The sequence below is a fragment of the Carettochelys insculpta genome, chromosome 15, assembly GCF_033958435.1.
Source record: "Carettochelys insculpta isolate YL-2023 chromosome 15, ASM3395843v1, whole genome shotgun sequence".
In the NCBI taxonomy this organism is placed as follows: domain Eukaryota; kingdom Metazoa; phylum Chordata; order Testudines; family Carettochelyidae; genus Carettochelys; species Carettochelys insculpta.
Genome location: NC_134151.1, coordinates 2,450,381 through 2,475,540, shown reverse-complemented (window position 1 = coordinate 2,475,540; position 25,160 = coordinate 2,450,381). Strand labels below are relative to the sequence as shown.

The 25,160-nt window shown below is 61.7% G+C and overlaps 1 protein-coding gene across 3 annotated transcripts in view; it reads left to right on the top strand.

Annotated features, from left to right (window-relative positions):
- The first annotated feature begins 7,965 nt into the window (after positions 1–7,965).
- SLC4A9 (solute carrier family 4 member 9) overlaps positions 7,966–25,160 on the top strand; it is a 38,854-nt gene continuing 21,659 nt past the window's right edge. For 2 of the 3 annotated variants that reach the window (XM_075010104.1, XM_075010106.1), the window contains exons 1-11: positions 7,966–8,885; positions 10,244–10,404; positions 12,854–12,991; positions 13,866–13,927; positions 14,928–15,085; positions 16,551–16,638; positions 17,159–17,313; positions 17,905–18,021; positions 20,114–20,288; positions 22,266–22,399; positions 23,724–23,995. In XM_075010104.1, coding sequence (XP_074866205.1) covers positions 8,587–8,885; positions 10,244–10,404; positions 12,854–12,991; positions 13,866–13,927; positions 14,928–15,085; positions 16,551–16,638; positions 17,159–17,313; positions 17,905–18,021; positions 20,114–20,288; positions 22,266–22,399; positions 23,724–23,995 — 1,759 coding nt within the window. In that variant the 5' untranslated portion in view covers positions 7,966–8,586. Of the gene's footprint in view, positions 8,886–9,239; positions 9,696–10,243; positions 10,405–12,853; positions 12,992–13,865; positions 13,928–14,927; positions 15,086–16,550; positions 16,639–17,158; positions 17,314–17,904; positions 18,022–20,113; positions 20,289–22,265; positions 22,400–23,723; positions 23,996–25,160 lie in introns of those variants that run through there. The other variant, XM_075010105.1, reaches the window with a different exon arrangement.

Below are 25,160 nucleotides of genomic sequence, written 5' to 3'. Positions count from 1 at the left end.
GTGTATGTGTGGTTGGGGGTAGGGCTGCTTGTGTACACCCAGGCCTGCCCCCTCCAGCCATCCTATCCCACCGCCTCCAGCACCTGAAGGACAAAAGTTGAAACGCCAGTTGTCATGGGTTGGGGGTGAAACTGCTGCTTGGGGAGACAAGTCACCCAGCCGCTAGCTCTGTCCATACTCTGCTCCTGCTTCACCCAGGCCCCGCCCCCACTCTGCCCAGGCTCCACCTCTTCTGCCAAATCCCCGAACCCAAATGTAGGAAATGGTACTTGAAGAAAGCAAACAAATTCTTTTCTAAAATTTCATTCTACAATAAATGGAGCTGGTTTCCGCCCCAGGCAGCTAGTGAAGCCTGGATGTGTGGAGGGCACCTAGTTAAAAGCACTGCATTTGGGAATGAGAATTGTCCGCCGGGTTTTTGCTACACCCTCAAGTTTGTCAGAGATTTATCTGCAAAATCTTTGTAGCGAGGTCAAGTCAGTTGTCCTGCTGAACCCAACATGAAATAATATGGAGCACAGGCCCTGGCCCTTCTCTGTTTACATTTTCTTAGGCGGTATTTCTAAGCTGATTTTTCTATTGTACTCTTAAGCCTTCAGAAAGTTATCGTTCCAGATTGCTACAAACATCACACACACCAACACACAGGCATTATTTTAAATTAGTCAAACAGTTTAGTGTGTTCATAACAAACTTTGAGAAAAGGGGAACGCTAATTTATTTTCTGGGATCTCCAGAACAATAGGTGTGTTTATGAAGTGCCATCATATGTTTACATTAAAAATGTTTCCAAAGATTTTAGGCATAACAAAAGATTTTCTGTCTTCCTAAGGCACCGATTCTGGTGGCGGGTGCTGTCAAAACCAGCTCATCGAATAGTCAGAAGTAAAGAAAGGCAGACTCATTTGTTCAGCTCTCTCGAAGACGAGGGATGTTATCCCTTTAAGGGCACTCTTCAAGTGGGGGCGAAGGGAGAAATTACAGCCACGTACCACCACACGGTGCTCAGCACACAGTCGAACTCCTCCTAAAGCAGGACTTTGGAGGAACAGGAGGACTTCGGAAGCAAGTTTATGTACTGTAGGAATTAAAAGCAAAATGTGTATTTCAGATGAGGGCGATCTTTCGAAATAGAAACTCAGCCACGCCGCACTGGTCAGGGAAAGATGGAAGGAAACGGTGCGCGAGGCATCAGACACCAAGGGGCGCTGACCCCCGGTGGTTTTTGTTGATGATCTTTCAAAGAATTTATTTTAACAACTCTGGCTGTGCCTACACTTGCATTCTCCTTTCAAAAGGGGCATGCAAATGAGGGAAATTGAAAATGCAAATGAAATGCTCATTTGCATGCCTCACACTTCATTTGCATAGTCTCTTTTTGAAAGAAGAAAGCAGCATAGACCCAGCTGTTTCAAAAATAAACACCGTCTTCGAAAGGACTCTTCTTCCTCTTTTGCTTCAGGAAGAAGGGCTCTTTCGAGGCTGGGGTTTATTTTGAAAGAGCCGCACCTACACTGCTTTTTTTCTTTCGAAAGAAGTGCTTTCGAAAGGAGAATATGCAAATATGCAAATGAGATGCCATATATGTAAATCTGCAATCCTTTTGCATTTTTGATTCCCCTCATTTGCGTGCCTCTTTCCAAAGAGAAATGCAAGTGTAGACACAGCCTCTGTATCTGAAGATCCAAGCATTTCATGCTACAGCTGAAAACAGCTAAAAGCCCGTGCAAGGATTTTTAGAGGTGTGATTTTATACTCTTTGGCATCAAACTAATGAAAGACGAGAAGCAAATTTTAACCCAGAGTCCTGTGGCTATGGGACAGTAATGCACAGCTGCATCCCTCAGGGAGGTCGGTGGCTGACTGTGTACCTGGGGGTTGGCGCTTGCCTGTTCAATAACTTTGCTGAGCTCACTCTGCACCTACCGCGGGTTCCCATAAGTCTCGTGCTGGATTCTGGGGCCAGCAGGGTGCCATCCAGGTTGGCCAGGTCACCACGTACCACCACCCGGCGCTCAGCACCCAGTCAAACTCCTCCTAAAGCAGGCATGAGGTTGCTGAGTCACATGGGGTGGTTCTGCTCCTTGGTTTGCCTGTATTTGCTCCTGAGCTGCTTATTCTGCACCCTACACTGGCCAGGGCTGGGTAAATTTCCTACCCTGCCAGCTCCTCTGCTGTTTGCTGGGCCGGCCGCTCATTCCAGCTGCTCTTGCTAAAGTCCATTGTCTTGCAGGCCTCGCACCAGAGATCTAACAACCTCTGGCTGTGCGCCATGACCACATGGCCGGGCCCGCTGCAAAAGGCTTCTTTGGCTCAGGCGTCACAGCAAGGAGGATCCTGGAGGCGTGTCTGCAGCCCAGCGATCAGGCGCCAATGGAAAGGTTAAGTGCTGGCCTGCTGAGCTGCCCCACTACCACAAGAGGGGCTGCAGCTGTTGCCTCTGGGAACGGAGAGCAAAAAGAAGCCGATGCATGAGAGCGTGAGATGCTTTTGGTGGATTCACAAGGCTGGGTCTACATGGAGGGCTTGAACCCTAGGGCCCAACTTGAGCTTAAAACCTCCTTCTCTGCTGGGTCCTACGTCCCTAGGTCTGAGCCTGAGAGACTCGTGTGTAGCTAGAAGCGGGGTTTGGCCTCTAGCCAGAACCTGAGCCTGGGCTTGTAGACGTGTTCGGGTGGGTGGCTCTCCCTGCGGCTTGTGCCGGCTGGGCTACGCTCTTTTCCGCTCACCTGCTCGCGCACTCCGCACACGTGTAGCTAGTCCGCCCAGACGCGGCACTTCCAGAGCGGAGCAGTGCTCCGAAAGCGGTAACCACTTACCCGTCTCCACCCTCAGTGCACTGCTGAGGTCCGGTCCCAGGGCAGACAATCCCTGCCTTGGCCAGAAGGGAGAAGAACAGCCTGGGTGCGGGCAGCACACCTGCCAGGCCCACGCTCTTGCGAGATGTCCATCCAAACTCACCTTCGATTCTGTGCAGCTGCCAACTGCTGAGCCAAGCACCGATCCCTTCTCCTGGGGCCTCTCGCCCTCATACGCCAGCATGGCTCATCGCAGGCGTCAGTAAGGCTCTCCTGTCCTTCCCTCTGGGGCAGAGCCAGGGGCTCAGTGCTCGACCCTTGGCCAAGTGCTCACAGCCCCTGGCCGCATCTCCCCTTTCCTCCCAGCACAGTGCCAGCTGGCCTGTTCCCCGAACTTCTTCCAAGCAAAGCGAAGGGACTTTAAGGGAGGCATCTGAACTGCATTTACGCTTAAATCTGACACTCTGAGGCTTGGCCTTAATAGAAACAGCAGTTCCCTCGCGCATGACAAAGACAGCTTCCCCATCGTTGATATTCCTAAGGCTCTCAGTCAGGACACTTACAATCAGTAATTCTCTCCCCTCCTTTCCGCCCTTCACCTGCTCCCCCCACTCCTGTCCTATGCATCTGACTTTATTTTTATTTTTATTTTTTTGGATCTCTGTGTCATAAAACCATCAGGCCCTTTCCAGCACAGCACCACCTCCAGATCTGAAGAAGTGGCTCTGCCCCAGGAAAGCTCATCGCCTAATAAATCATTTAGTTAGTCTTTGAAGTGCTGCAGGACCGCTGGTTTGTTTCGAAAAGGGGTTGGAGGCTGCCAGGATGAGCACAGGATTGTTTCACACTGCTGCTGCTCTGGGGCAGAGTATCCTGTACCTGCCCTTTGGTCCCCCAGTGAAAACAGGACACCCCACGTGATCTTCCAGGTGACCGGCTGCCCCCAGCCCTCCCCCAGGCTGACTGGTTACAGTACAAACAGCCCGTGATGGCTCCTGCAGGGGCGTGTTGCAGTGTTTGCACTTTACACAAGGAGGCGGCTTGTTGGTAGTTTTCTTGGAGAAAATTGTAGCAAAATGCCCAGGGAAACGCAGTGTGTGTTGGTGAGTCAGTGTGTTGTAACAACACAGCCCAGTCTCTGGCGCCAGCATGGTCCTGGTACACACTGGCTGGTCTGATGGCCCTGGGGAGCAAAAGCCTCTGTGTAGTGCCCTGAGGGGAGACACATGAGCCAGCGTGTACCATTCATGGCAGCTGCAGCCTGGCCAGGGGTCCATGACACTGTCTGGCCAGGGGTCCACGACACCAAAGGGCAGAGACAGGACTTCTCAGAGACAGGAGAGCAGGACGGGGTGTCTGGCCATAGGTCAGAGGCCTGCATGGTGTTCCGCCTCTCTCGCACGCAGCCAGTAGCCCGGGGGCAGACCTGATCTGGACCCAAGGTCTGGGGTCTCACCGGAGACACTCCCGTGAGTTTCCTGCTGATCGGGGGTCTTGGATCTACAGCTCTGCTGCATGGAGGGGGCTGAGCTAACCTGCAATAGCAGCTGCAGGTTCCTCCCCGTAGATGTGCGGGAGGAATATAGTCAGGACCTACTGCAGCACCTCTACGCCACCCCCAGAGCTCCCAGAGCTATCGCCAGCGTGGCACCAGCCAGCCCGATCACAGATCTACGAAGGGCCAGCGCTGAGGGGCATGCCGGGTGGAGGGCCCCTGTGCTGTCTGGCCACGCTCCTGCTTCATCACAATAGCAGGGGCCAATGTCCACCAAGCTGCCCCAGCAGGCTCCAGTGCATGCCGGCCTCCTGGTGTTTACCTGCTCCTGCACCAAGTGTTGGTAACTGCTCCGGCATTGCATAAGGCTGCTCACGCGCTGGCGTCAGCATTCACTAGCAAAGAGCAAGGGGGCCAGCATGGTCCCAGGCATGCGCTGACAGCTCTCCAGCTCAGCGAGCCTCTGGCTTCCCCCAGGGTTTCGTTTGCCTTTGCAGGCCTCTTCTCTGGGTGCTTCTGGGAAGCTGCTGGGCCTAATCAGTGTGAAAGGTGATAAGAACCTAAGACCGGCAAACGGGGCCAGGCCAAAGGTCCATCCAGCCCAGGGTCCTGTCTGCCGACCGGCCAATGCCACATGCCCCAGTGGGAGTGAACAGAACAGGGAATCATCAAGCAATCCCTCTCCTGTCACCCATTTCCAGCCTCCGACAAACAGAGGCCAGGGCCACCATTCCTACCCAGCCTGGCGAACAGCCATTGATGGGCCTAACCTCCATGAATGTCTCTAGTTTTTTACTGAACCCTGTTGAAGTCCTGGCCTTCTCAACCTCCCCTGGCCAGGAGTTCACCAGACCGACCACGCGCTGCGTGAGGAAAACCTTCCCTTTGAGTAGTTTTAAACCTGCCACCTGTTCATTTCATTGGGTGGCCCCTTGTTCTTTTGTTACGGGAGAAGTGAATAATTTCTCCTTAGTCTCTTTTCCCACACCCGTCATGATTGTATAGGACCTCCATCAGATCCTCCGTTAGCCTCCTTTTGCCGAAGCTGAAAAGGCCCAGTCCTTTTACTCTCTTTTCACATGCGACTGTTCCAAACCTCGAATCCTTTTTGTTTCCCTTTTCTGAACCTTTTCCAATGCCAACAGATCTTTTTTATACAGGGCACCACGTCTGTGTGCAGTATTGAAACTGTGGGTGCACCAAGGATTTGTACAAAGGCAATAAGATGTTCCCGCTCTTTTTCTCTATCCTTTTTAATGACTCCTAAGATCCTGTTTGCTTTTCTGACTGCGGCTGCACACTGCAGGGACATTTTTGGAGAACTTTCCACAGTGAGGCCAAGCTCTCTCTCTCCAGTGGTGTGCGGGGGCAGCCAGAGGGCTGGCTGAGAATGGCCTGGCTGAAGAACAGAGGCTACCTCGGGGCAGCCAGGAGAAGCTGACCTGGGGACGCAGGAGACGAGGGGCTGCTGTCCATCAGTTAGGGCCAGCTGAGCCCACCTGAGGCTGTCAGAGGTCTGGTGAAAGTCCCCCGGAGAAGGGAAGGAGAGCAGAAAGTTGCAGTGAGGACAGAGGGTGAGCAGTGACAGAACCAGCGTGGGCAGGGAAGAGCTCCCACAAGGAGTGTTCAGGCGTCCCTTGGCCCAGGTGACCGTGTGGGCCCTACCCCAGCCCAGGGACGTGGGGGCAAACTGCAGCTGGAGCAGGTGGGGCCTGAGCTACCTGCGAGACCGTGAGCAGAGCGGGGGTGGGGCCCAGGAGTGAGGCACCCCTGCCCCATGGCAGCCTTGTGGCTTTTTTCCACCCACGTTACAACGGATTGGTGGTTTTGTAGCTGAGTTTCGGTGGCTCTTTGAAGCTCTTCACACTCTGCTTTGCCCTTAACTCTCCTGAGCTGTTTAGCAGCATCGGCCAATTTTGCCACCGCGCCACTGAGCCCCTTCTCCAGCTCACTAGCAAACACGCCTGGGATGGCCACCGTGTGCCAGGGCTTGGCGAGCTGCTCCGGCCGGCAGGGAGCCCTCGCTGGCCCAGGGCTAAAGCCTCTGCAGTGCCGGTAGCTTTGGAGTTGCCGGCATTTGGCTTTCCCTGCATCGCTCAGAGTCCGCCTGGCCCCGAGGAGCAGCAGCCTTGTGAGGCCAGCTTAGGAGCGGGGCACAGAGGACTCGCATGTGGGGCTCTCCGGGGAGCTGGGGGCTTGGTCTGATTTGGGTGTGTTCCTTAATCTCAAACAAAAGCCGTTCCCAGAGGTTTCCTGCCGGTTCCTGGCTGCACCCGGCAAACAACAGTCACAAGCGCCTGTCTGGGTTACAGCCGCCCCAGCACGAAAGGGAGAGGGGGCAGCCAGAGCACTGCAAGGAATTCCAGCACCCCACGGGGGCCTGAGGGTCCCCATCTCCCCCTCCCACACACTGCATGGCGCCCCTGGCCCGGCTTGCTGTGCCCGAGAAGAGACTCCCCCAGGCTGCTCTCTGGCTGGAGTGGCAGGGTGGGCGTGTGTGAGGGGGGCTGCTCTCTGGCTGGAGTGGCAGGCTGGGCGTGTGGGGGGGGCTGCTCCCTGGCTGGAGTGGCAGGGTGGGCGGGGGGGGGCTGCTCTCTGGCTGGAGTTGCAGGCTGGGCGGGGGGGGCTGCTCCCTGGCTGGAGTGGCAGGGTGGGTGCGGGGGGGCTGCTCTCTGGCTGGACTGGCAGGGTGGGCGGGGGGGGCTGCTCTCTGGCTGGAGTGGCAGGGTGGGCGGGGGGGGCTGCTCTCTGGCTGGAGAGGCAGGGTGGGTGGGGGGGCTGCTCTCTGGCTGGAGTGGCAGGCTGGGCGGGGGGGGGCTGCTCTCTGGCTGGAGTGGCAGGGTGGGCGGGGGGGGGGCTGCTCCCTGGCTGGAGTGGCAGGGTGGGCGGGGGGGGGGGGCTGCTCCCTGGCTGGAGTGGCAGGCTGGGCGGGGGGGGCTGCTCCCTGGCTAGAGGGGCAGGGTGGGCGCGGGGGGCTGCTCTCTGGCTGGAGTGGCAGGGTGGGCGGGGGGGGGCTGCTCTCTGGCTGGAGTGGCAGGGTGGGAGTGGGGGGGCGGGGGCTGCTCTCTGGCTGGAGTGGCAGGGTGGGAGTGGGGGGGCGGGGGCTGCTCTCTGGCTGGAGTAGCAGGGTGGGCGTGGGGGGGGGCTGCTCCCTGGCTGGAGTGGCAGGGTGGGCGTGTGGGGGGGGGCTGCTCCCTGGCTGGAGTGGCAGGGTGGGCGTGTGGGGGGGGCTGCTCCCTGGCTGGAGTGGCAGGGTGGGCGGGTGGGGCTGCTCTCTGGCTGGAGTGGCAGGGTGGGCGGGTGGGGGGGGGGCTGCTCCCTGGCTGGAGTGGCAGGGTGGGCGTGTGGGGGGGGCTGCTCCCTGGCTGGAGTGGCAGGGTGGGCGGGTGGGGCTGCTCTCTGGCTGGAGTGGCAGGGTGGGCGTGTGGGGGGGGCTGCTCCCTGGCTGGAGTGGCAGGGTGGGAGGGTGGGGCTGCTCCCTGGCTGGAGTGGCAGGCTGGGCGGGGGGGGCTGCTCCCTGGCTGGAGGGGCAGGGTGGGCGCGGGGGGCTGCTCCCTGGCTGGAGTGGCAGCGTGGGCGGGGGGGGGCTGCTCTCTGGCTGGAGTGGCAGGGTGGGCGTGTGGGGGGGGGGGCTGCTCCCTGGCTGGAGTGGCAGGCTGGGCGGGGGGGGCTGCTCTCTGGGGTGCCCGGGGCAGGTGTAAAAAGGCAGCTGGTGTTGCCAATGGCGGGGCCGGGGGTCCGTGCGCGGTGCCCGGGGGCAGAGGCGGAGAGAGGAGACGGCGGAGCTGCCGCTCCAGTCCTCAGGCGGGGCCCGCGTCTCCGGCGTGGGACGCAGGTGAGGGGGTCCAGACGGCGGCCAAGCCCGACTGTCAGAGGCGGACAACAGCGAGCCGCGGCAACGCCCGCAGAGCGCCGGGCGCCAGAGCGCTTCTCGGCACGGCCGGGGCGCGGGGCCCAGGGTGGGCGGCAGCGCTGCCCAGTGGTCACAGCCTGGGCGCCACAAAGGGGCAGCAAGTCGATTTCAAGCAGGTCCCTGGGCCTGGAGCTGCAGCTGCCCCTGCGGCGGCCGGGGGAGGGCAGCCGGGGCGGCGGGAGCAAGCCGGGGCCGGTTCTCACAGCGCTGTTTGGGGCTGGGCTCCCGGGTGCCGGGGCCCTCCGGCCAGAACAGGCTCCGGGCTCTTATAAAGGCAGCGTGCCCGGCATCGCCAGCTCCTGCCCAGCCGGCGGCGAGGAGGGCGGCAGGGTGCAGCTGGAGGGGGGGCCAGGGCTGCTCGGCGCTGCAGGGGTCTGAGGATGAGAGTGCCGGCGCCGGAGGGCGTTCCCGGCGAGGCGGGGGCAGACGCTGCCCCGGGGGCGCAGGGCAGCGCCAGCCCGGCCGGCTCGGGCAGGCCCCAGGGCGGAGGCTCCGCGGGTATCTGCCGGGCTGCTGGCCGAAGCATCTTCACCTCCAGCATCTCCGCGGCGGCCGGGCGCGTGGGGTTGTTGCTGCTGCAGCGGGAGGAGGGGAGCGGGGCCGGCTGCCCGGCGCTGTTCGCACAGCTCAACGAGCTGCTCTGCACCCCGCACGGCCCGCAGTGGCAGCAGACGGCCAGGTAGGCGCGGGCGAGCCCAGGCGGCGGCGGGACGGCGGGAGCCAGCCCGGGGAGAGGGGGTAGGGGCGGCCTCAGGAGGAGGCGGCGGTGGGCCGAGGGGCAGTGGAAACCCGCTGGCGCAGGAGGGCCCTCGGGGCAGAGCTCCGGGCAGAGGGAGGAGGAGCGATGCGGCCCGGGGCGGGCTGAGGAGCCGGGTTGTTGCTTTGCTTGGGCCGGGGAATAGAGCGGGCTGGAGGGAGGGCTGGCGGCGGAGCAGCCTCCCACCGGGGCACCAGCCCGGCGCGGGGCCAAGCCCAGCAACGCCCCCGGAAGGCCGCTCGGCTACCCGCCCGGTTGGAGCCACCCCCCAGGGCCCAGGCTGGAAGAGCCACTGACGGGCGCGCGTAGGGTTGAAAGCTGCGACCAAGGCCTGGAGCCGCCTGGCCCGAGCCTCTCTGCAGCGAGGCCCCAAACGCCCCGGCGCGGAGCAAGGGTGGAGGCGGGGGGCGCAGCCCTGGGAGGAGTAAAACAGTGGCCGGAGCACAAGGCCCGTGCGCAGGGAGAGCCGCAAGGCCGCGCCCCCCGCCGGGCTGTTGGCCGGGCAGATTGCTCGTTAGGGCCGCCGGCTGGGCCGGCTCTGGCACGCAGCCCCCCTCGCTGGGGGCGCCGGGAGCGGCGGGGGCTCGGACGGCTCCTGCAGGCTGCTGAGAAGGGAGAAGCGAGCGGCTTTGGGAATGGCCCTGACGTGGGGAGCCGCAGGGAGCCCGAGCCCGGGCGGGAGCGAGGGGGGCTGGGCCGGGGAAGGAGAGGACACGGGAGTCCCGGAATGAGGTGGATGGAGGCGGCGGAGGGACCGATTCCTGAACTCCAGCGTTGCCACCAGCAGGGGCCTGGGACCCTCTGGGGGGCCAAGTTGAGAGGGGGCTGGAGGCAGCGGAGGGGGCCGAGTGAGGGGGGAGGAAGGGGCTGCGCAGGCTCTGCGAATCCGGGCCCTACCCTGGGACCTCTCTCTGCTGCTGGGCCGGTGCCCCCGGGAGCCTGGCTCCGGCCTGCCAGGAGAGGCGCTCCGCGGCCTGGCCGACGCTGCTGCGCGCTGGGGGAGCCGGGCTCCCAGTGCCCTGCGCTAGGCCTGGCCAGCGAGGGCAGGGGCAGAGCTGGGCACCCCCCCGCTGCAGACGGCTCTCAGGCAGCACTGGCTTCGCTGCCTGAGCCACGGCCGGCGGAGCGGCTTCCCTCCCGGCCTGGGCGCAAAGGCCGCCCGTGTGCGCCGGAGTCCGCACGGCTGGACGCCAGCAGCACGCACCGGGCCGCTGGCAGGCAGTTCGAGGCCCTGCGCACTCCAGCCCTGGGGTGCCCAACCCTGGCGTCTCCCCGCGCAGGTGGCTGAAGTTTGAGGAGAAGGTGGAGGAGGGCGGAGAGCGGTGGAGCAAGCCCCACGTCACGGCGCTGTCGCTGCACAGCCTGCTGGAGCTGAGGACCGGCCTCCGGACGGGGACGGTGCTGCTGGATTCGCCCGCCCGCAACTTGAAGCAAATCGTTGGTGGGTGGCTGAGGCGGGAAGGTCCCTCCCGGGCCTGTGGCCTTCCCCCATGGCAGGCCACCGAGGGCCATCTGCCGCGAGGCCACACAGCAGGCGGGGCAGGGCCACACACGGGGAGAGGCGCCCGCAGCTGCCGCACCTGGGGAGGGGGGGGCCTCTCGCCTGGTCCTGAGTCTGCACCCCCAGCCAGAGCCCTGCCCCTGCTCCCCAACCCTCTGCTCCAGGCCTGAGCCCCCTCCTGAACCCCAACCCCGTCCTCACCCCAGAGCCTGCACCCCCAGCCAGAGCCCTCCCCCTGCTCCCCAACCCTCTGCTCCAGGCCTGAGCCCCCTCCTGAACCCCAACCCCGTCCTCACCCCAGAGCCTGCACCCCCAGCCAGAGCCCTCCCCCTGCTCCCCAACCCTCTGCTCCAGGCCTGAGCCCCCTCCTGAACCCCAACCCCGTCCTCACCCCAGAGCCTGCACCCCCAGCCACAGCCTTCCCCTGATCCCCAACCCTCGTCCTCACCCCAGAGCCTGCACCCCCAGCCAGAGCCCTCCCCCTGCTTCCCAACCCTCTGCTCCAGGCCTGAGCCCCCTCCTGAACCCCAACCCCATCCTCACCCCAGAGCCTGCACCCCCAGCCAGAGCCCTCCCCCTGCTCCCCAACCCTCTGCTCCAGGCCTGAGCCCCCTCCTGAACCCCAACCCCGTCCTCACCCCAGAGCCTGCACCCCCAGCCAGAGCCCTCCCCCTGCTCCCCAACCCTCTGCTCCAGGCCTGAGCCCCCTCCTGAACCCCAACCCCGTCCTCACCCCAGAGCCTGCACCCCCAGCCACAGCCTTCCCCTGATCCCCAACCCTCGTCCTCACCCCAGATCCTGCACCCCCAGCCAGAGCCCTCCCCCTGCTCCCCAATCCTCTGCTCCAGGCCTGAGCCACCTCCTGAACCCCAACCCTGTCCTCACCCCAGAGCCTGCACCCCCAGCCACAGCCCTCCCCTGAACCCCAACCCCCGTCCTAACCCCAGATCCTGCGCCCCCAGCCAGAGCCCTCCCCCTGCTCCCCAACCCTCTGCTCCAGGCCTGAGCCACCTCCTGAACCCCAACCCCGTCCTCACCCCAGAGCCTGCACCCCCAGCAACAGCCTTCCCCTGAACCCCAACCCCCGTCTTCACCCCAGATCCTGCACCCCCAGCCAGAGCCCTCCCCCTGCTCCCCAACTCTCTGCTCCAGGCCTGAGCCCCCTCCTGAACCCCAACCCCCATCCTCACCCCAGAGCCTGCACCCCCAGCCAGAGCCCTCCCCCTGCTCCCCAACCCTCTGCTCCAGGCCTGAGCCCCCTCCTGAACCCTCACCCCCGAGCCTGCACCCCCAGCCAGAGCTGTCCCCCTGCTCCCCAACCCTCTGCTCCAGGCCTGAGCCCCCTCCTGAACCCTCACTCCCTAGCCTGCACCCCCAGCCAGAGCCGTCCCCCTGCTCCCCAACCCCCCACTTCAGGCCTGAGCCCCCTCCTGAACCCCAACCCTGTCCTCACCCCAGAGCCTGCACCCCCAGCCAGAGCCTTCCCCTGCACCCCAACCCCCCGCCTCAGGCCTGAGCCCCCTCCTGAACCCCAGCCCCCATCCTCACCCCAGAGCCTGCGCCCCCAGCCAGAACCTTCCCCCTGCTCCCCAACCCCCGTCCTCACCCCAGAGCCTGTGCCCCCAGCCAGAGCCTTCCACCTGCTCCCCAACCCTCTGCTCCAGGCCTGAGCCCCTTCCTGAACCCCAACCCCCATCCTCATCCCAGAGCCTGCACCCCTAGCCAGAGCCCTCCCCCTCCACCCCAACCCCCCACCTCAGGCCTGAGCCCCCTCCTGAACCGCAGTTCCTCACCCCAGAGCCTGCACCCCCAGCCACAGCCTTCCACCTGCACCCCAACCCCCTGTCTCAGGCCTGAGCCCCCTACCAAACCCCAACCCTCCTCCTCACCTCAGACTCTGCACCCCAATCCTGGGTCCCAGCCCTAAGTCCCGTCCTGCACCCCAAACTGCTCCCTCCGGTCCCACCCCAGGGCCTGCAGCCCCGTCCTCTGCCCCAGCCCTGATCCCCCTCATCCTCAGCCTGACCCCCAAGCCTGCGCCCCCCACAGCCATCCCCACCTGCATCCCTACCCACATCCCAGGCCCCTTGGAAGGCCTCCGCCGCTCCCAGCACCTCTGCGGTGGGCTTCCTCCAGCTTCGCGCTGCGCCCGCTTCACAGCCAGAGCTGCTGGCAGCTGGCGCTCGTGGACGGATTGCAAGGAGCAGGCCCTGCTCCGAGCACCAGGCCAGGCCGAGTGTGGCGCATCATTACCCGGGGTGGAGGTGGACCCAGATGGGGCCCTGGCAAATCGCTGCCTTCGAGGCGGTGCCGCCGTCAGCCTGGGCTGCGCTCGGAACCGCCGGGGTTGACTCGAGCTCTGCTCTGAGGGGTTCGCCGTGTGTTCCAGAGACGGCCATTGCCACGCACGCCCTGCAGCCGGAAGCGAAGCAGAAGCTGACGTCCCTGCTGCTCCGCAGCCCCCAGCACCACGCCACCAAGAACCAGCTGAGGCTGATGGCTGAGCTGGGCACACCCTGCCACAGGGGTAAGTGGCGCACAGGCTGTTTGCCTGGTTTTCCCTTTTCCCTGCGTGGCCAGAGCAGCCGTCCCTCGCGCCAGGCTGCAGCAGCAAAGCGCCCTGGGCCTGTAACTCCCCTGGCTTAGTGCCCACTAGCCCAGGGGCAGGCAGTAGTTTAATGCCGACTAGCCTGGGGCGGGCAGTCATTTTGCAGGGCGGCCGTTCCCTGAATTTTGGTAAGTTGGCACAGCCTTCTCCTAGGCGTGCAGAAGGGGCGGGGCTATCCCACAGGCCATGTTTTGCTCGCCCCTGGGCTAACAGGACTCCCCTGAAAAGGGGGGAATAGAGAGGTGGGGAGCATGCCCCTGCTTTCCTTGGGGAGCTCTGGCCTGGAAGAGCAGGGAAGGTTGAGGCTCAGGCAGAGCCAGTTGCTGAGCCAAGGAAGGGGCCCCTCCCCGTGTGGAAAAGCCAGGGCACGGGTGTGGCAGGAGAGGACGCGGGCAGATGTGCCGAGCTGGGTGGCTCTGGAATAGCAGAAGGGGAGGTGCAGTGGCTCGGCCAGGTAGGGGCCCAGAAGCAGCCCATGGGCTGTGCTGGGGGTGCTGAGAGGGGTGTGGGGGAAGTCAGCAGTTCTGGGGGTGCAGCCAGTCCAGACCTGCGAAGGTCCTGTCACCTGCACTTCCTGGCCAGGCTGTGAGTGAAGCAGGCGCTGTTCCCGCCTCCTCTGTACACGCACAAAAGGCACTTGCTGATTGAAAGGTAAATGCCTTTCCTCCTGCTAGCCAGCCCCCGTGAGAGCAGTCCTGACCCAGGCTCCCATGCCAGCGGGGGTCAGGCCATGCAGAGCTGCGTGCTCCATCCCTGCAGCCCCGATTGTAGGGTGTCCTCCTTTGCACTGCAGACGCAGCTCAGAAGCGGTCGGACCCAGGAGCGGAGATTGCCGAAGCGCCCCTCAAGGAGCAGGTTAGGCAGGCCAGCTCTAGGCAGGGGCAGGACTGCAGCTGGGAAAGGCGCCCAAAGGCTGGACGGTCGTGGGGTGGGGAAGGGGAGGGGGTTGGAAGTCTGGAACGTGTCCACAAGGGGATCATGATCAAGCCAGCAGTGAGAGCCTTGGGGGTTGGAAGGTGGGCTGGGGGGAGAGGTGTATCTTCTGGCCAGCACAGAACAGACCTAGAGAGCCTCAGCCAGTCACCTCCAGAGCCAGGGTCCCTCCAGATCCCAGCTTTCCACTGCCCGTCTAACGAGGCAGAGCCCTTTCGGCATCGAGCAGGCGGTGAGCAAACACGCAACTGGAATCCCCGGTGAGCTGCGACCGGCTCTGGCACACGGGGGCAGCCGAGTCCCCCGAGCACAGCTCCGCCCGAAATCCTGCGACTCCCCCTAGAGCCAGCCAGGGCCGCTGGTGTGGTCCTTCCCTTGAGCCCAGCAGCAGGGTGGGGGCTGCCGCCATGCCTGCCTTCGGCCAGCCCCAGCCCCCAAGCCGCGTGTGGCCCAGCTCCTAATGCTCTAGAGCCCAGCACAAACAGCCCGCAGCAGCCCTGGCCAGCGCAGTGCTGCTGAACATGGGAGCCAGAGCCAGGCTTTGCCCTGAAATGTGCCCTGGGCCTTGGCTTTCCCTCCGTGTGTGATAGCGGGACTGGCCATCTGAACTGCTGGGTCTCAGGCTAATTCCTGGTGGGTGTGTCCATGTCCCCAGAGCAATCCATTGCCCTGGCCCTGACTGGCTGCCAAAGCCTGGAGAGCGAACCCCTGCCTCCTCCTTAGCTGCGCCGACCGCAGGCAGGGGCTGAGGGTGAGAGGTGTTCGCACCGACTCTGCTCAGCAGGGAACTAGAAAGAGTTCGGCCTTCAAGACCGAGTCAGACGCCTTCCGCCCATGCTGAATGCCCCTGAAATAGGCCTTGGCCATGGAGTGCCCCCTGCACAGCCCCTTCGGGACGCTCGCAGGCGTCGTTTCGTTTCAGCTAACAAACCAGTTCCAGAAGAAGCTCCCAGCCGGGGCAGAAGTGGCCAACATTCTGGTGGGGGACGTGGACTTCCTGGAGAAGCCCTTCGCTGCCTTTGTCCGGCTGCGGGAGGCCGTGGTGCTTGGGGCCTTGGCGGAAGTCGCATTCCCTAGCAGGTAACCACCGTCAGAGATCTCTGGAGACTCGTCTCCCACTTCTGCCTCCCCTGTTCCGCCCACCACCACCACGGCCACGTCCCCAGCTGGGAGCACGGTGGGGCGCCTGAGGGCTGGTGATACGGGACGAGGCCACTGTCTAGATATTCCCCGGACCCCGGCCCGGCCACTGAAATTCCCAGGGCCAGAGCTCCTTGCAAATGCCCCTCTCAGCCGCAGCCTGCCGGAGTAGCTCTCCAGCCTCTGCCCGGGTGATCCGAGCTGGCGCTCTGCTAGACGCACCTCGGTCCGAGAGACACCGGAGGGGCTGAGCGTTCCCCTTAATGCTGACTTGTTTCCTCTCCCTGGATCCTGCGCTGGGGCTGTGCTCCTGCCAAGCGGCTCGCCCAGGCCAATCCAAGAGAACAAAATCGGAGCCAAGGAAAGGCCCCGTCACTTGGTTCTCTGTGTCTACGTCCCTGCCCGTGGCTGGTCCCAGTGAAGGATCTGCTGGGGGCAGCGGCTCTGGTGTCAGTATCACACATCAGAGTCCATGGTGGAGCTATGAAGCCTCAGCAGCTCCGAGCTCCAGTCCCATATACGGACGAGCATAGACCCGGGGGGTTCACCTTTGCCGGCAAAGCCTGTACGGTAGACAAGGCAGAATAAGCCTGCACTGGCCCCTAGCGGGTAGACCAGCTGGGTTCTGCTGGGGCCTCCCCAGCACGAGTCTAACTCTACGTCTCAGACTGCACTTGTCCGCCGAGCTCCGGGCTCTGCAGCAGGAGACATGGTGGAGAGAGCTCCTGGGAAGCCAGCTGGCAGCACTGCGGCAGCCGGGACTGGGTTGACCCTGGGGTAGCAGCTGACCTGCCTTCTGGACGGGGGGATCTCACAGCCACCTGCCTCCGTGCTCATGCAGGATGGGCACGTGCTGTGTTCTGCCCCCAGCTGCAGGGATGCAGAGCTGCTGGAAGGGGACACGGATGCCCCAGGGGTGGATCTCAGCACAGACATGGTCCAGGGAGGAGCACAGTGGACAGACAGAGGCCAGTCTAGTGCCAAACCCACTCGGGCCTGAGCGTGGGCTAGTGCCACCACACCCAAGAGCATGGGATCGTGGTGCCTAATGCCGGCCCGCCTTTGCCTTGCCCTTGCTGGGCGGGAGCCACCCGAGCCTGCAGCGCCTGCGGGTAGTAGCCAACTGTGGCCGGCAACGTCCCCAGGGTTTTATCGTGACGTGGCTGGAATGGGGCAGGGTGCTTTGCAAAGTCCCCATCACTGGTCACGGCAAGGCTGGCGCCCAGGGCAAGGCGTTCGCCCCGTCTCACCATGCTGGGCCGCAGCCGCGGGCGGCCAAGCTCTTGCACAATCCCTGCCAGGTCAGAGCGGTGGCGTGTCCTCGGTCCTCCGACACACGGGGCCTGGCCCTGGGAGAGCTCACTCCTGGAGCAGGCGCATTTCTCACTCTCTGTGCCCACCCTAGGTTTCTGTTTATCCTCCTGGGCCCCAGAGCCAAAGCGAAAGCCTACCATGAGATCGGCAGGGCTGCAGCCACAGTGCTCACAGACGAGGTGAGCCCCTGGGCTGGTGAAGGTGCCGGGGCGGGAGCTCTAGGAGCTGTCTGGAGAATTGGTATGAGAGGCTGGTGCCATCTCTGGGGAAAGCAGCTGCCACGCTGCACGGGCGAAGCTGCTGGGAGCTCGTTCTCCAACCTCTGCCAAGTTTCTGGTCCTCTTCTGCAGGCCCAGGCTGGATGGAGGCAAAGTGTCGCCTTTGTTCTGCCCAGGCATGAGGTGGCAATGCTCCTACGGCTGTGCTTTTCAGAGGCTAAGGGAGTTAGGAGCCCGAATCCCAGGGAACTGCAAAGGGAGTTGGGCCTGGAACTCACCTTCGGAAACCCCATTTTAAAAGCCTGGGGCAGGGATGCTGGCTTGGCACATGCACCACAGGGGGTGGGGAGGGTCCTTAGCATTAGCAGAAGCCTGTAACCAGCCCTGGTAGCTCGCTGTGCAGGGCTGGGGCCCTTAGCATCTCTCTCGGCCGGTGCCGGGCACAGGGCTGACTGGCTAACGTACCTGCGTCTCCCTCCAGCTCTTCCAGCGGGTTGCCTATCAGGCTGAGGACAGAGAAGACCTCCTGGCAGGGATTGATGAGTTTCTGGACGAGCTGACGGTGCTGCCTCCAGGCAAATGGGACCCAGTTCTCCGCATCCCTCCCCCCAAGTGCCTGCCGTCGCCACACAGGAGGTACCAGCTGCTTTCGGGGCTCCACGCGTGGGGGCAGGGCAGGTCACATGACCACACGGCACCGACTCTCCCCGCTCCGCATGGGCTCCTGCGTCCGGTGGCCGATCACCCAGCCGCAGCCCATTCGAGTGGTGGGTCTCCGTCCTCCCAGCCCTGAAGGGTGGGTCCCAGCTATCAGCCGGAGCTGCCCTGGGCCCTGTATCCCAACCCAGGGGCTAAGCCCCGTCCCGGGCGTGCCCAGAGCTGCCCCGCTGGAGTAGCAGGTGTTCTGTGAGGAGCTGTCCCTTCATGCAGTGGGAAAGGCTCTCTGCACATCTGCAGATTATCCCATGAGCTCCGTGTGGCCAGCCTGGCCTCTAGAGCCTTCGTGCCGCTTGGGGATATTCCTCATATCCCACTGCTGCCCCCACGTATGTGCCATCCCTCCCATGGATCCCGACCTTGGAGATGCAGCTGTCCCTGGGGTGGGAACATGTCTGGAGAGCCATGGGGGTGAAAAATCAGTTCCAAGCCTTCCCGAGGCAGCAGCCGTTGGTCGGGCAGCTGGTTCTGGGCTGACAGCCATCACCTCTGCGCCTCTTGTCGTCTCAGGATCTCCATGCACCTGCGGGAATGGAAATCTCACTGCAACGGAACCATGTCTGCAGCTGCCGACAGACACGCCCATGGGCACCCGCACGTCGGCGAGGAGCTGCAGCGAACAGGCAGGTGGGTGCCTGGAGGAGGGTGCGGGTTTCTCACAAGGTGCAGGTGTTTGCCTTAAAGAAAGCCACAGGCTCATTTCTCGTTGCCCACTTGGCAGCTGCTGGGGGGCTCTGGGGAACCACAGAACACCCCGGAGTTGGGTTTCTGGCCTGGGATGGGGATTCTCCTGTCAGCACTGCAGAGACCCCGTCTCCCTCTGGGCCGACATCTCATCCGAGCGCAGCTCCAGGCAGACCAAGAAGAGCAGGGCTCAGTTCTGGGCTATGCTGACCGCACGAGGCCAGGCACTGACTTCGTGGCAGTAAACGAGTCTCTACGCTCTGCGTGGCAGGGCCAACCTCACGTCTGCACGGGGTCCTGCGCTATGGGGCGTGACAAGGCCTCAGTCTTGTCCTTGTGGGTCCCTGTGCTAAGTGGTGGTTTGAAAGCAGCCTCACAGGCCTGCTGCGTCCCTTGCTCTGCCTGCTGTGCTCACAGGGGCTTGGGTCCAGCATCGCCAGCCTCATCGCTGACTGGTCCAACACACAGGCTTTGGTGGCGTGGGCTCACTTCTCGCTCCTCACCCCTGAGGGATGCCCAGGCTCTTCCTGCCCTCTAGGGCTGCCCCGATGGGTGGGGTGGTCTGGGGGGAACCCAGTCCCCTACCACACATCCCGGGTTCTGGCCCAGGGACCCTAAGCAGCTGCGGTAGGAGGGGCTTCCCTCCCTGGGCCCTCCTAGTGCTGCAAACCACCTCCCTAAGCCGCTTCTGCCAGACCCCTTTCCCAGTACCTTCCTTAGACAACTGCAGTCCTTCTCCCTCGTGAGCCTCCTCTCCACAGCCCCGTCCATCTGCTATCCCCTTCCTCCCCCTTACCGGGGCAAGGGTTCCACAGGCCTTGATTGGTGACAGCTGCTGAATTAGCCCCAGGTGCTGGTTTACCCTGGTGCTGCCGGCCGATTCTTCCTGGGCCTTAGTCCTTGGGGAAAATAAAGGCACACACCCGGCTGCTCACACGTCTCCCCTCCATCAGGGTGCTGGGGTTGGCTGAGGCCGGGGTCTGTCACAGGGCTGGTTCCAAAGGGAACCTCGAAGAGCAACTCTGCAACAAATACAACAAGAAGTCCTGGGGCACCTTAGAGAAGAACAGATATTTTGGACCATGAGCTTTCGTGGGCAGAGACCCACCTCCATCAGATGCATGAGTGGGGCGGGGTGTCAGAGGGGCATTTAAAGGGGGGGGATCCCAGTAAGAGGGAGGCCAGAGCTGACAAGGTCTATTCAGCAAGGTGGAAATGGCCCAGTATCAACAGCACTTATCAAAAGAATCAAAAACAAGTCAGATCAGACAGGGGGATGTGAGCCTTTGTCAGCGTCTAATGGGGAGATATTAGCACCCAGGGCAGAGAAGCTGCCTTTGTAAGCTGCGAGCCACTCCCAGTCTCTGTTTAATCCATCGTTAATGGAGTCAAATTTGCACATAAATTGCAGCTCAGAGATTTCTCTCTCCATTTGATTTCTGAAGTTTCTTAGTTTCAGAACTGCCACCCTTAAATCTGCTACTGAGTGTCCAGGGAGATTGGAGTGTCCCCCACAGGCTTCTGTACCTCACCGTTCCTGATGTCTGATTTATGTCCATTCATTCTTTTACGGGGAGACTGTCCAGTTTGGCCAATGTACATTGCAGCGGGGCATTGCTGGCACATGATGGCATCTATTACATAGCTACCTCTCTGATACTTGTTCTTTGACCCTGTCGCTCCAGAAAGTAGCTCTGCTCTGGGACATTTCCCGCACAACTCTTCCAGGTCCAGGTTGGGTGGAAGCGAAGTGTCGTCTTTGCTCTTCCGAAGCATTAGGGGGTAATGCTACTATAGCTGAGCTTTTCAGAGACTAAGGGAGTTAGAAGCCTGAATCCCAGTGAATTTGCAAAGGGAGCTGGGCCTGGAACTCCCCAAGATGCCTTTGGAAACTCTATTTAAAAGGCCTGGGGCAGGGAGGCTGGCCTGGCACACACAGTACTGAGGGTGGGAGGGGTCCTCAGCTAGTGCAAGCGATTGGTGTGGAGGTTTCCTGCTCTGCTTTGAGTCGCCTCGTTCCCGCGTTGCTCTGCAGGTTATTTGGAGGGCTGGTAAAGGACATCCGGCGGAAGGCCCCTTGGTACTGGAGTGACTTCTATGACGCCCTGAACATCCAGTGCTTTTCGGCTATTCTCTATATCTACCTGGCGACGGTTACCAACGCCATTACCTTCGGCGGCATGCTGGGAGAGGCTACCGAGAACATGCAGGTCTGTGCTAGCTCCCCCGCGCGCCCCACCGTGGAGCTCCGCTGACACGTCCTCCCCGCGGTAGCGGTGCCCTTGTCTGTCTTGCTCTGGTGGACAGTGGCTGGCGCTGAGTGCATCAGGAGGAAGCCGGGGCCCCCTGCCCTGTTAATACTCATTCCAGGGAACAGCTCGGTGTTCTCCCACTCTCCTGTCCCGGCTCCCCAAGGCAGGGTGGGAGATACACATCCCACAGTGCTGGAAGGGATCTCTGGAGGTCATTGAGTCCTGTCCCCTGCCCTCTTGGCAGGACCAAGCACCATTCTTCTTCCCCCCGCACATTTGCTCCAGATCCCTAAATGGCCACCTCAAGGATTAAACTCCCAACCCAGGGGTTAGCGGAGCGGCCCACTGCTGGCACGTCCGTTTCACCCCTCCTGCGGTCTCTTGGGAACTGATCCTGGTGATTCTAGGGCATCCAGCACTTCCCTTCTTTTCTAAGGCGAGGAGAGGGCCCAGGGGTATGGGAATGCTACTGTGCAGCACAAACATACAGTCTCGCGTTATAGTCTTATCAATAAACTAGGCAAATACAACTTAGATGGGGCTACTATAAGGTGGGTGCAAAACTGGCTGGATAACTGCATTCAGAGAGTAGTTATTAATGGTTCTCAATCCTGCTGGAGGGGTATAACAAGTGGGGTTCTGCAGGGGTCTGTATTGGGACCAGTTCTGTTCAATATCTTCATCAATGATTTAGATATTGGCATAGGAAGTACGCTTATCAAGTTTGCAGATGATACCAAGCTGGGAGGGGTTGCAACTGCTTTGGAGGACAGGGTCATAATTCAAAATGATCTGGACAAACTGGAGAAATGATCTGAGGTAAACAGGATGAAGTTTAATGAAGACAAATGCAAAGTGCTCGACTTAGGAAGGACCAATCAGTTGCACACATACAGAATGGGAAGCGACTGTCCAGGAAGGAGTGTGGCAGAAAGGGATCTAGGGGTTATAGTGGACCACAAGCTAAATATGAGTCAACAGTGTGATGCTATTGCAAAAAAAGCCAACGTGATTCTGGGCTGCATTAACAGGTGTGTTGTGAACAAGGCACAAGAAGTCATTCTTCCGCTCTACTCTGCCCTGGTTAGGCCTCAACTGGAGTATTGTGTCCAGTTCTGGGTGCCACATTTCAAGAAAGATGTGGAGAAATTAGAGAGAGTCCAGAAAAGAGCGACAAGAATGATCAGAGGTCTAGAGAACGTGACCTGTGAAGAAAGGCTGAAAGAATTGGGCTTGTTTAGTTTGGAAAAAAGAAGATGAAGGCGGGACATGATAGCGGTTTTCAGGTATCTAAAAGGGTGTCATAAGGAGGAGGGAGAAAACTTGGTCTTCTTGGCCTTTGAGGATAGAACAAGAGGCGATGGGCTTAAACTGCAGCAAGGGAGGTTTATTTTGGACATAAGGAAAAAGTTCCTAACTGTCAGGGTGGTCAAACACTGGAGTAAATTGCCTGGGGAGGTTGTGGAATCTCCATCTCTGGAGACATTTAAGAACAGCTTAGATAAGTGTGTATAAGGGATGGTCTAGACAGTACTTGGTCCTGCCATTGGGGCAGGGGTCTGGACTCGATGACCTCTCGAGGTCCCTTCCACTCCTAGCATTCTATGATTCTATTCGTATGTTTTCCCATCCAAAGATCTCAGAGCACTTGCGTTCCTGACGGTGCCTCTGTTCTGAGATGTGGCCCACCATTCTAAGCCAAGGACTGGGAGCTACCCAATCCTGCTTCCTTAGGCAGAGCTGAAGTGACTGCAGATGTGCTGAGAATCTTCGGGAATTGCATCGGAAGCATTTCTCCGGGTCCTCAGCAGCCCAGAAAACCAGACCCAGCACTGTGTGTGCCGGCGCCTGCCGGCCACCTGTCTCCTCTAACAGGACTCTCACCTTGCGCCCTTCTGACCCGCTCCTGCTTAGCTCAGCTTCTCTGTGTTTCAGGGTGTGCTGGAGAGTTTCCTGGGCACGGCTGTCACTGGAGCTGTCTTCTGCCTCTTTGCTGGCCAGCCACTCACCATCCTCAGCAGCACTGGCCCCGTCCTGGTCTTCGAACGGCTCCTCTTCTCCTTTAGCAAGTGAGCAAAGCCCAGTCTCCAAGCGCCCCCTTGCCCTGAACGGGGAACGCTGGGCCCAGTGAGCTCCCTGGACTGGTTCACCTGCGACCTGTCACTGTTTGGGTTCTGCCTTGTCCCAGGTGTCAAACACCTGAGGCCTGGCTGGTTTCTGGAGGGGTCTGCCGGGTGCCTGGGTGCCACTGTGCTAGGCAAGAGGGAGGGCTTTTGCTGTGACTTGGGGGAAGAGCTAATCCCTCATTCGGCCCTGACACACTACAGGGAACCCTTTGGTTCCAGCAAGACCAGCCGCCCCATCATCCCCCAGCCCTGGGGTCATGTCCCAGTGAAGAGCCCCACGCGCTCAGATCTCACATCTCGGCAGGGCCCTGCTCCAGCATCGCGCAGGGGCACAGTTCCTACAGGATCCACAGCCAGGCCTAGAGCAGGGAGTGGCAGCCAACAGACCCTGGGTGCATCCCCAGAGGCGCTGAGGTCGGCTCAGCCCCTGCTGAGCTCAGAATTGCGCTCCCTGTCTCTGCACAACAGCCAGGGCACTAGAAATCACGCTGGGGTGGTCCGGGGAGAACTTGGGTCGATTCCTGCCTGTGCTGCTGACACCCAGCATCGCCTTGGGCATGTCTCTTAGTGTGCGCTTCGCCGGGGTGTGTAGATGGGGGCAAATCAGGCTCAGCTGCCCCATGGGCTGTCGTGAGGTATTAACAGGCACGTGGGATGGAGACAGGGGAGGTGATTGCCCTGCTGTACTCAGCGCCTCAGCTGTGGTGTGGTGGCCGGTTAGGGGAAGATGGGGACAAGCAGGAGAGAGTCCCGAGGGGAGCAGCCCAAATGGCAACAGGTTTGGAACGCCTGCAGGGCCTGGCTAGTGCTGAGACAGGACGCAGGGGGTCCTGAGAGCAGGCTGCAAACGAAGGGCTGCGCTGAAGGGGCCAGCGAGCAGTTGTTTGCCATCCTGCTGAGGGCCGGAGCAGAGGTAACAGCCTTACCATGCGGGCGGGGAGGCTCTGGTGCCACTCTAGGAAGAGGTTCTCTCTCAGGGTGGTGGAGCTCTGGCACAGGCTCCCAGGGAGGCTGTGGAACCCGCCTCGCTGGCGGCTGCTAAGACTGTGTCGGACAAAGCCCTGTCGGGTCTGGTCCAGGTCTCCGGGGCTGGAGCTGTTGATTTCCCGAGGCCCCTTGCAGCCAGGCATTGCTGGCTCTGTGCCCAGCACGTCTTACGCTGAGGGCACTGGCCGGGCAGAGCACGTCACTCGCAGTGGGCAGAGTTAAGTGTCGTGTCCTGTGAGTGAGTGTCCGCTGAGACGCGCTGGGCCCCTCCTTTCGCCAGAGACTACGGCCTGGACTACCTGGAATTCCGCCTCTGGATCGGCCTCTGGGTGGCCTTTTTCGGCCTGACTTTGGTGGCCACCGAAGCAAGTTACCTGGTGCAGTATTTTACCCGCTTCACCGAGGAAGGCTTCTGCGCCCTCATCAGCATCATCTTCATCTACGACGCTGGGAAGAAGATGCTGAGTTTGGCAGACAGCTTCCCCATCAACTGGGATTACAGGACCAACGACGTCACCCTCTACGGCTGCGCCTGTAACGTGTCTGGCGCAGGTAGGAGCAGGCTGCCTGTGGCTGCTAGGATCTCCGCGCCTCCGTTTGCCTGGATGGCTGCACGTTTCTGGCCGTTGTCCACAGGGGTCCTCAGAATCAGCCATGCTGGGGAAGGACTGGATGTTGTTACTGGCATGGGGGTAACCCGGGGGAGCCAGGGGCGCAGCCCAGGGCCCCGTGTGGTGCTGGGTGCTGTACAAATGTAGGACACGCAGACAGTGCCTGTTGCCAAGAGCTGGCAGTCTGAGGCAACGAGCGGATTTCAGACCGACAGGATGAGGCGAAGCAGCCGCCTGCCTTGGGCGAGCAGTACGCCAGCGGAGAGACGTAAGGGTATTTGCAGGGCAGTGAGGAGATATTGCCCAGAGGGTTGTCTCTAGGGGGTGCATGGCCCTGGACACCCTCATCCCAGGCCACGTCAATCTCCCGCCCCACTTCACCCCTCCCCACGCCCCGCCCCTGCCCCCTTGCCCTGATTATGGGGCCTGGGGTGGCTCAGATGCCGGAGCAGTGGGGCAGCCTGTTCCGCCCCACTACGCACCCTCCCAGCCCGCTGCCCTTCCCTTCTGCACCCACACAGCACCCGGCACGCCCTGGGGCTGGAACTCTGCTCCCTGCCACCACGGGTGGGAGGGTGGCGCCGAGGGGCTTGGACAGGACTCTGCTGCTTGCTCCAGTCGGGCTGCACTTGAGGTGCTGGCCACCAGCGCCAGGGAGGAGGAGCCTGCAGAAACGGCACCGCCGGCTCCAGCGCAGAGCGGGGTCCCCTGGGGGGCAGCCAGTCAGCCGGGGCTGGAGAGACCCCTCATGCTTCTCCTGGAGCGGCCAGAGGCCCTGGCCCAGCTGACTGGAGTCTGGCTGCAGCAGCTTCTCTGCACCAAAGCCTCGTGGTGGGCAGGAGGGAAGGGGCCACCTGATGCCCTCGAGCCATCAGAGCATGTGAGGGGAGGTCTGCCACTGATGGTTCTGGGCCCCAGAGGGATGCTGGGGTGCTCCTGGCCCCTGCTTTGGTTGCATAGGGGCCTGTGAGTGAGGAGGCTCATGCCCGAGTGCGGGAAGCTGCCTAGGAGCACCGGGCATTGTTGCTGGGCCATTGCCCTGCACCCACTCAGCCTCTTCCCCTGAGGCCCCACCCACCACTCTCTAATGTCCACTCCCAGCCTCG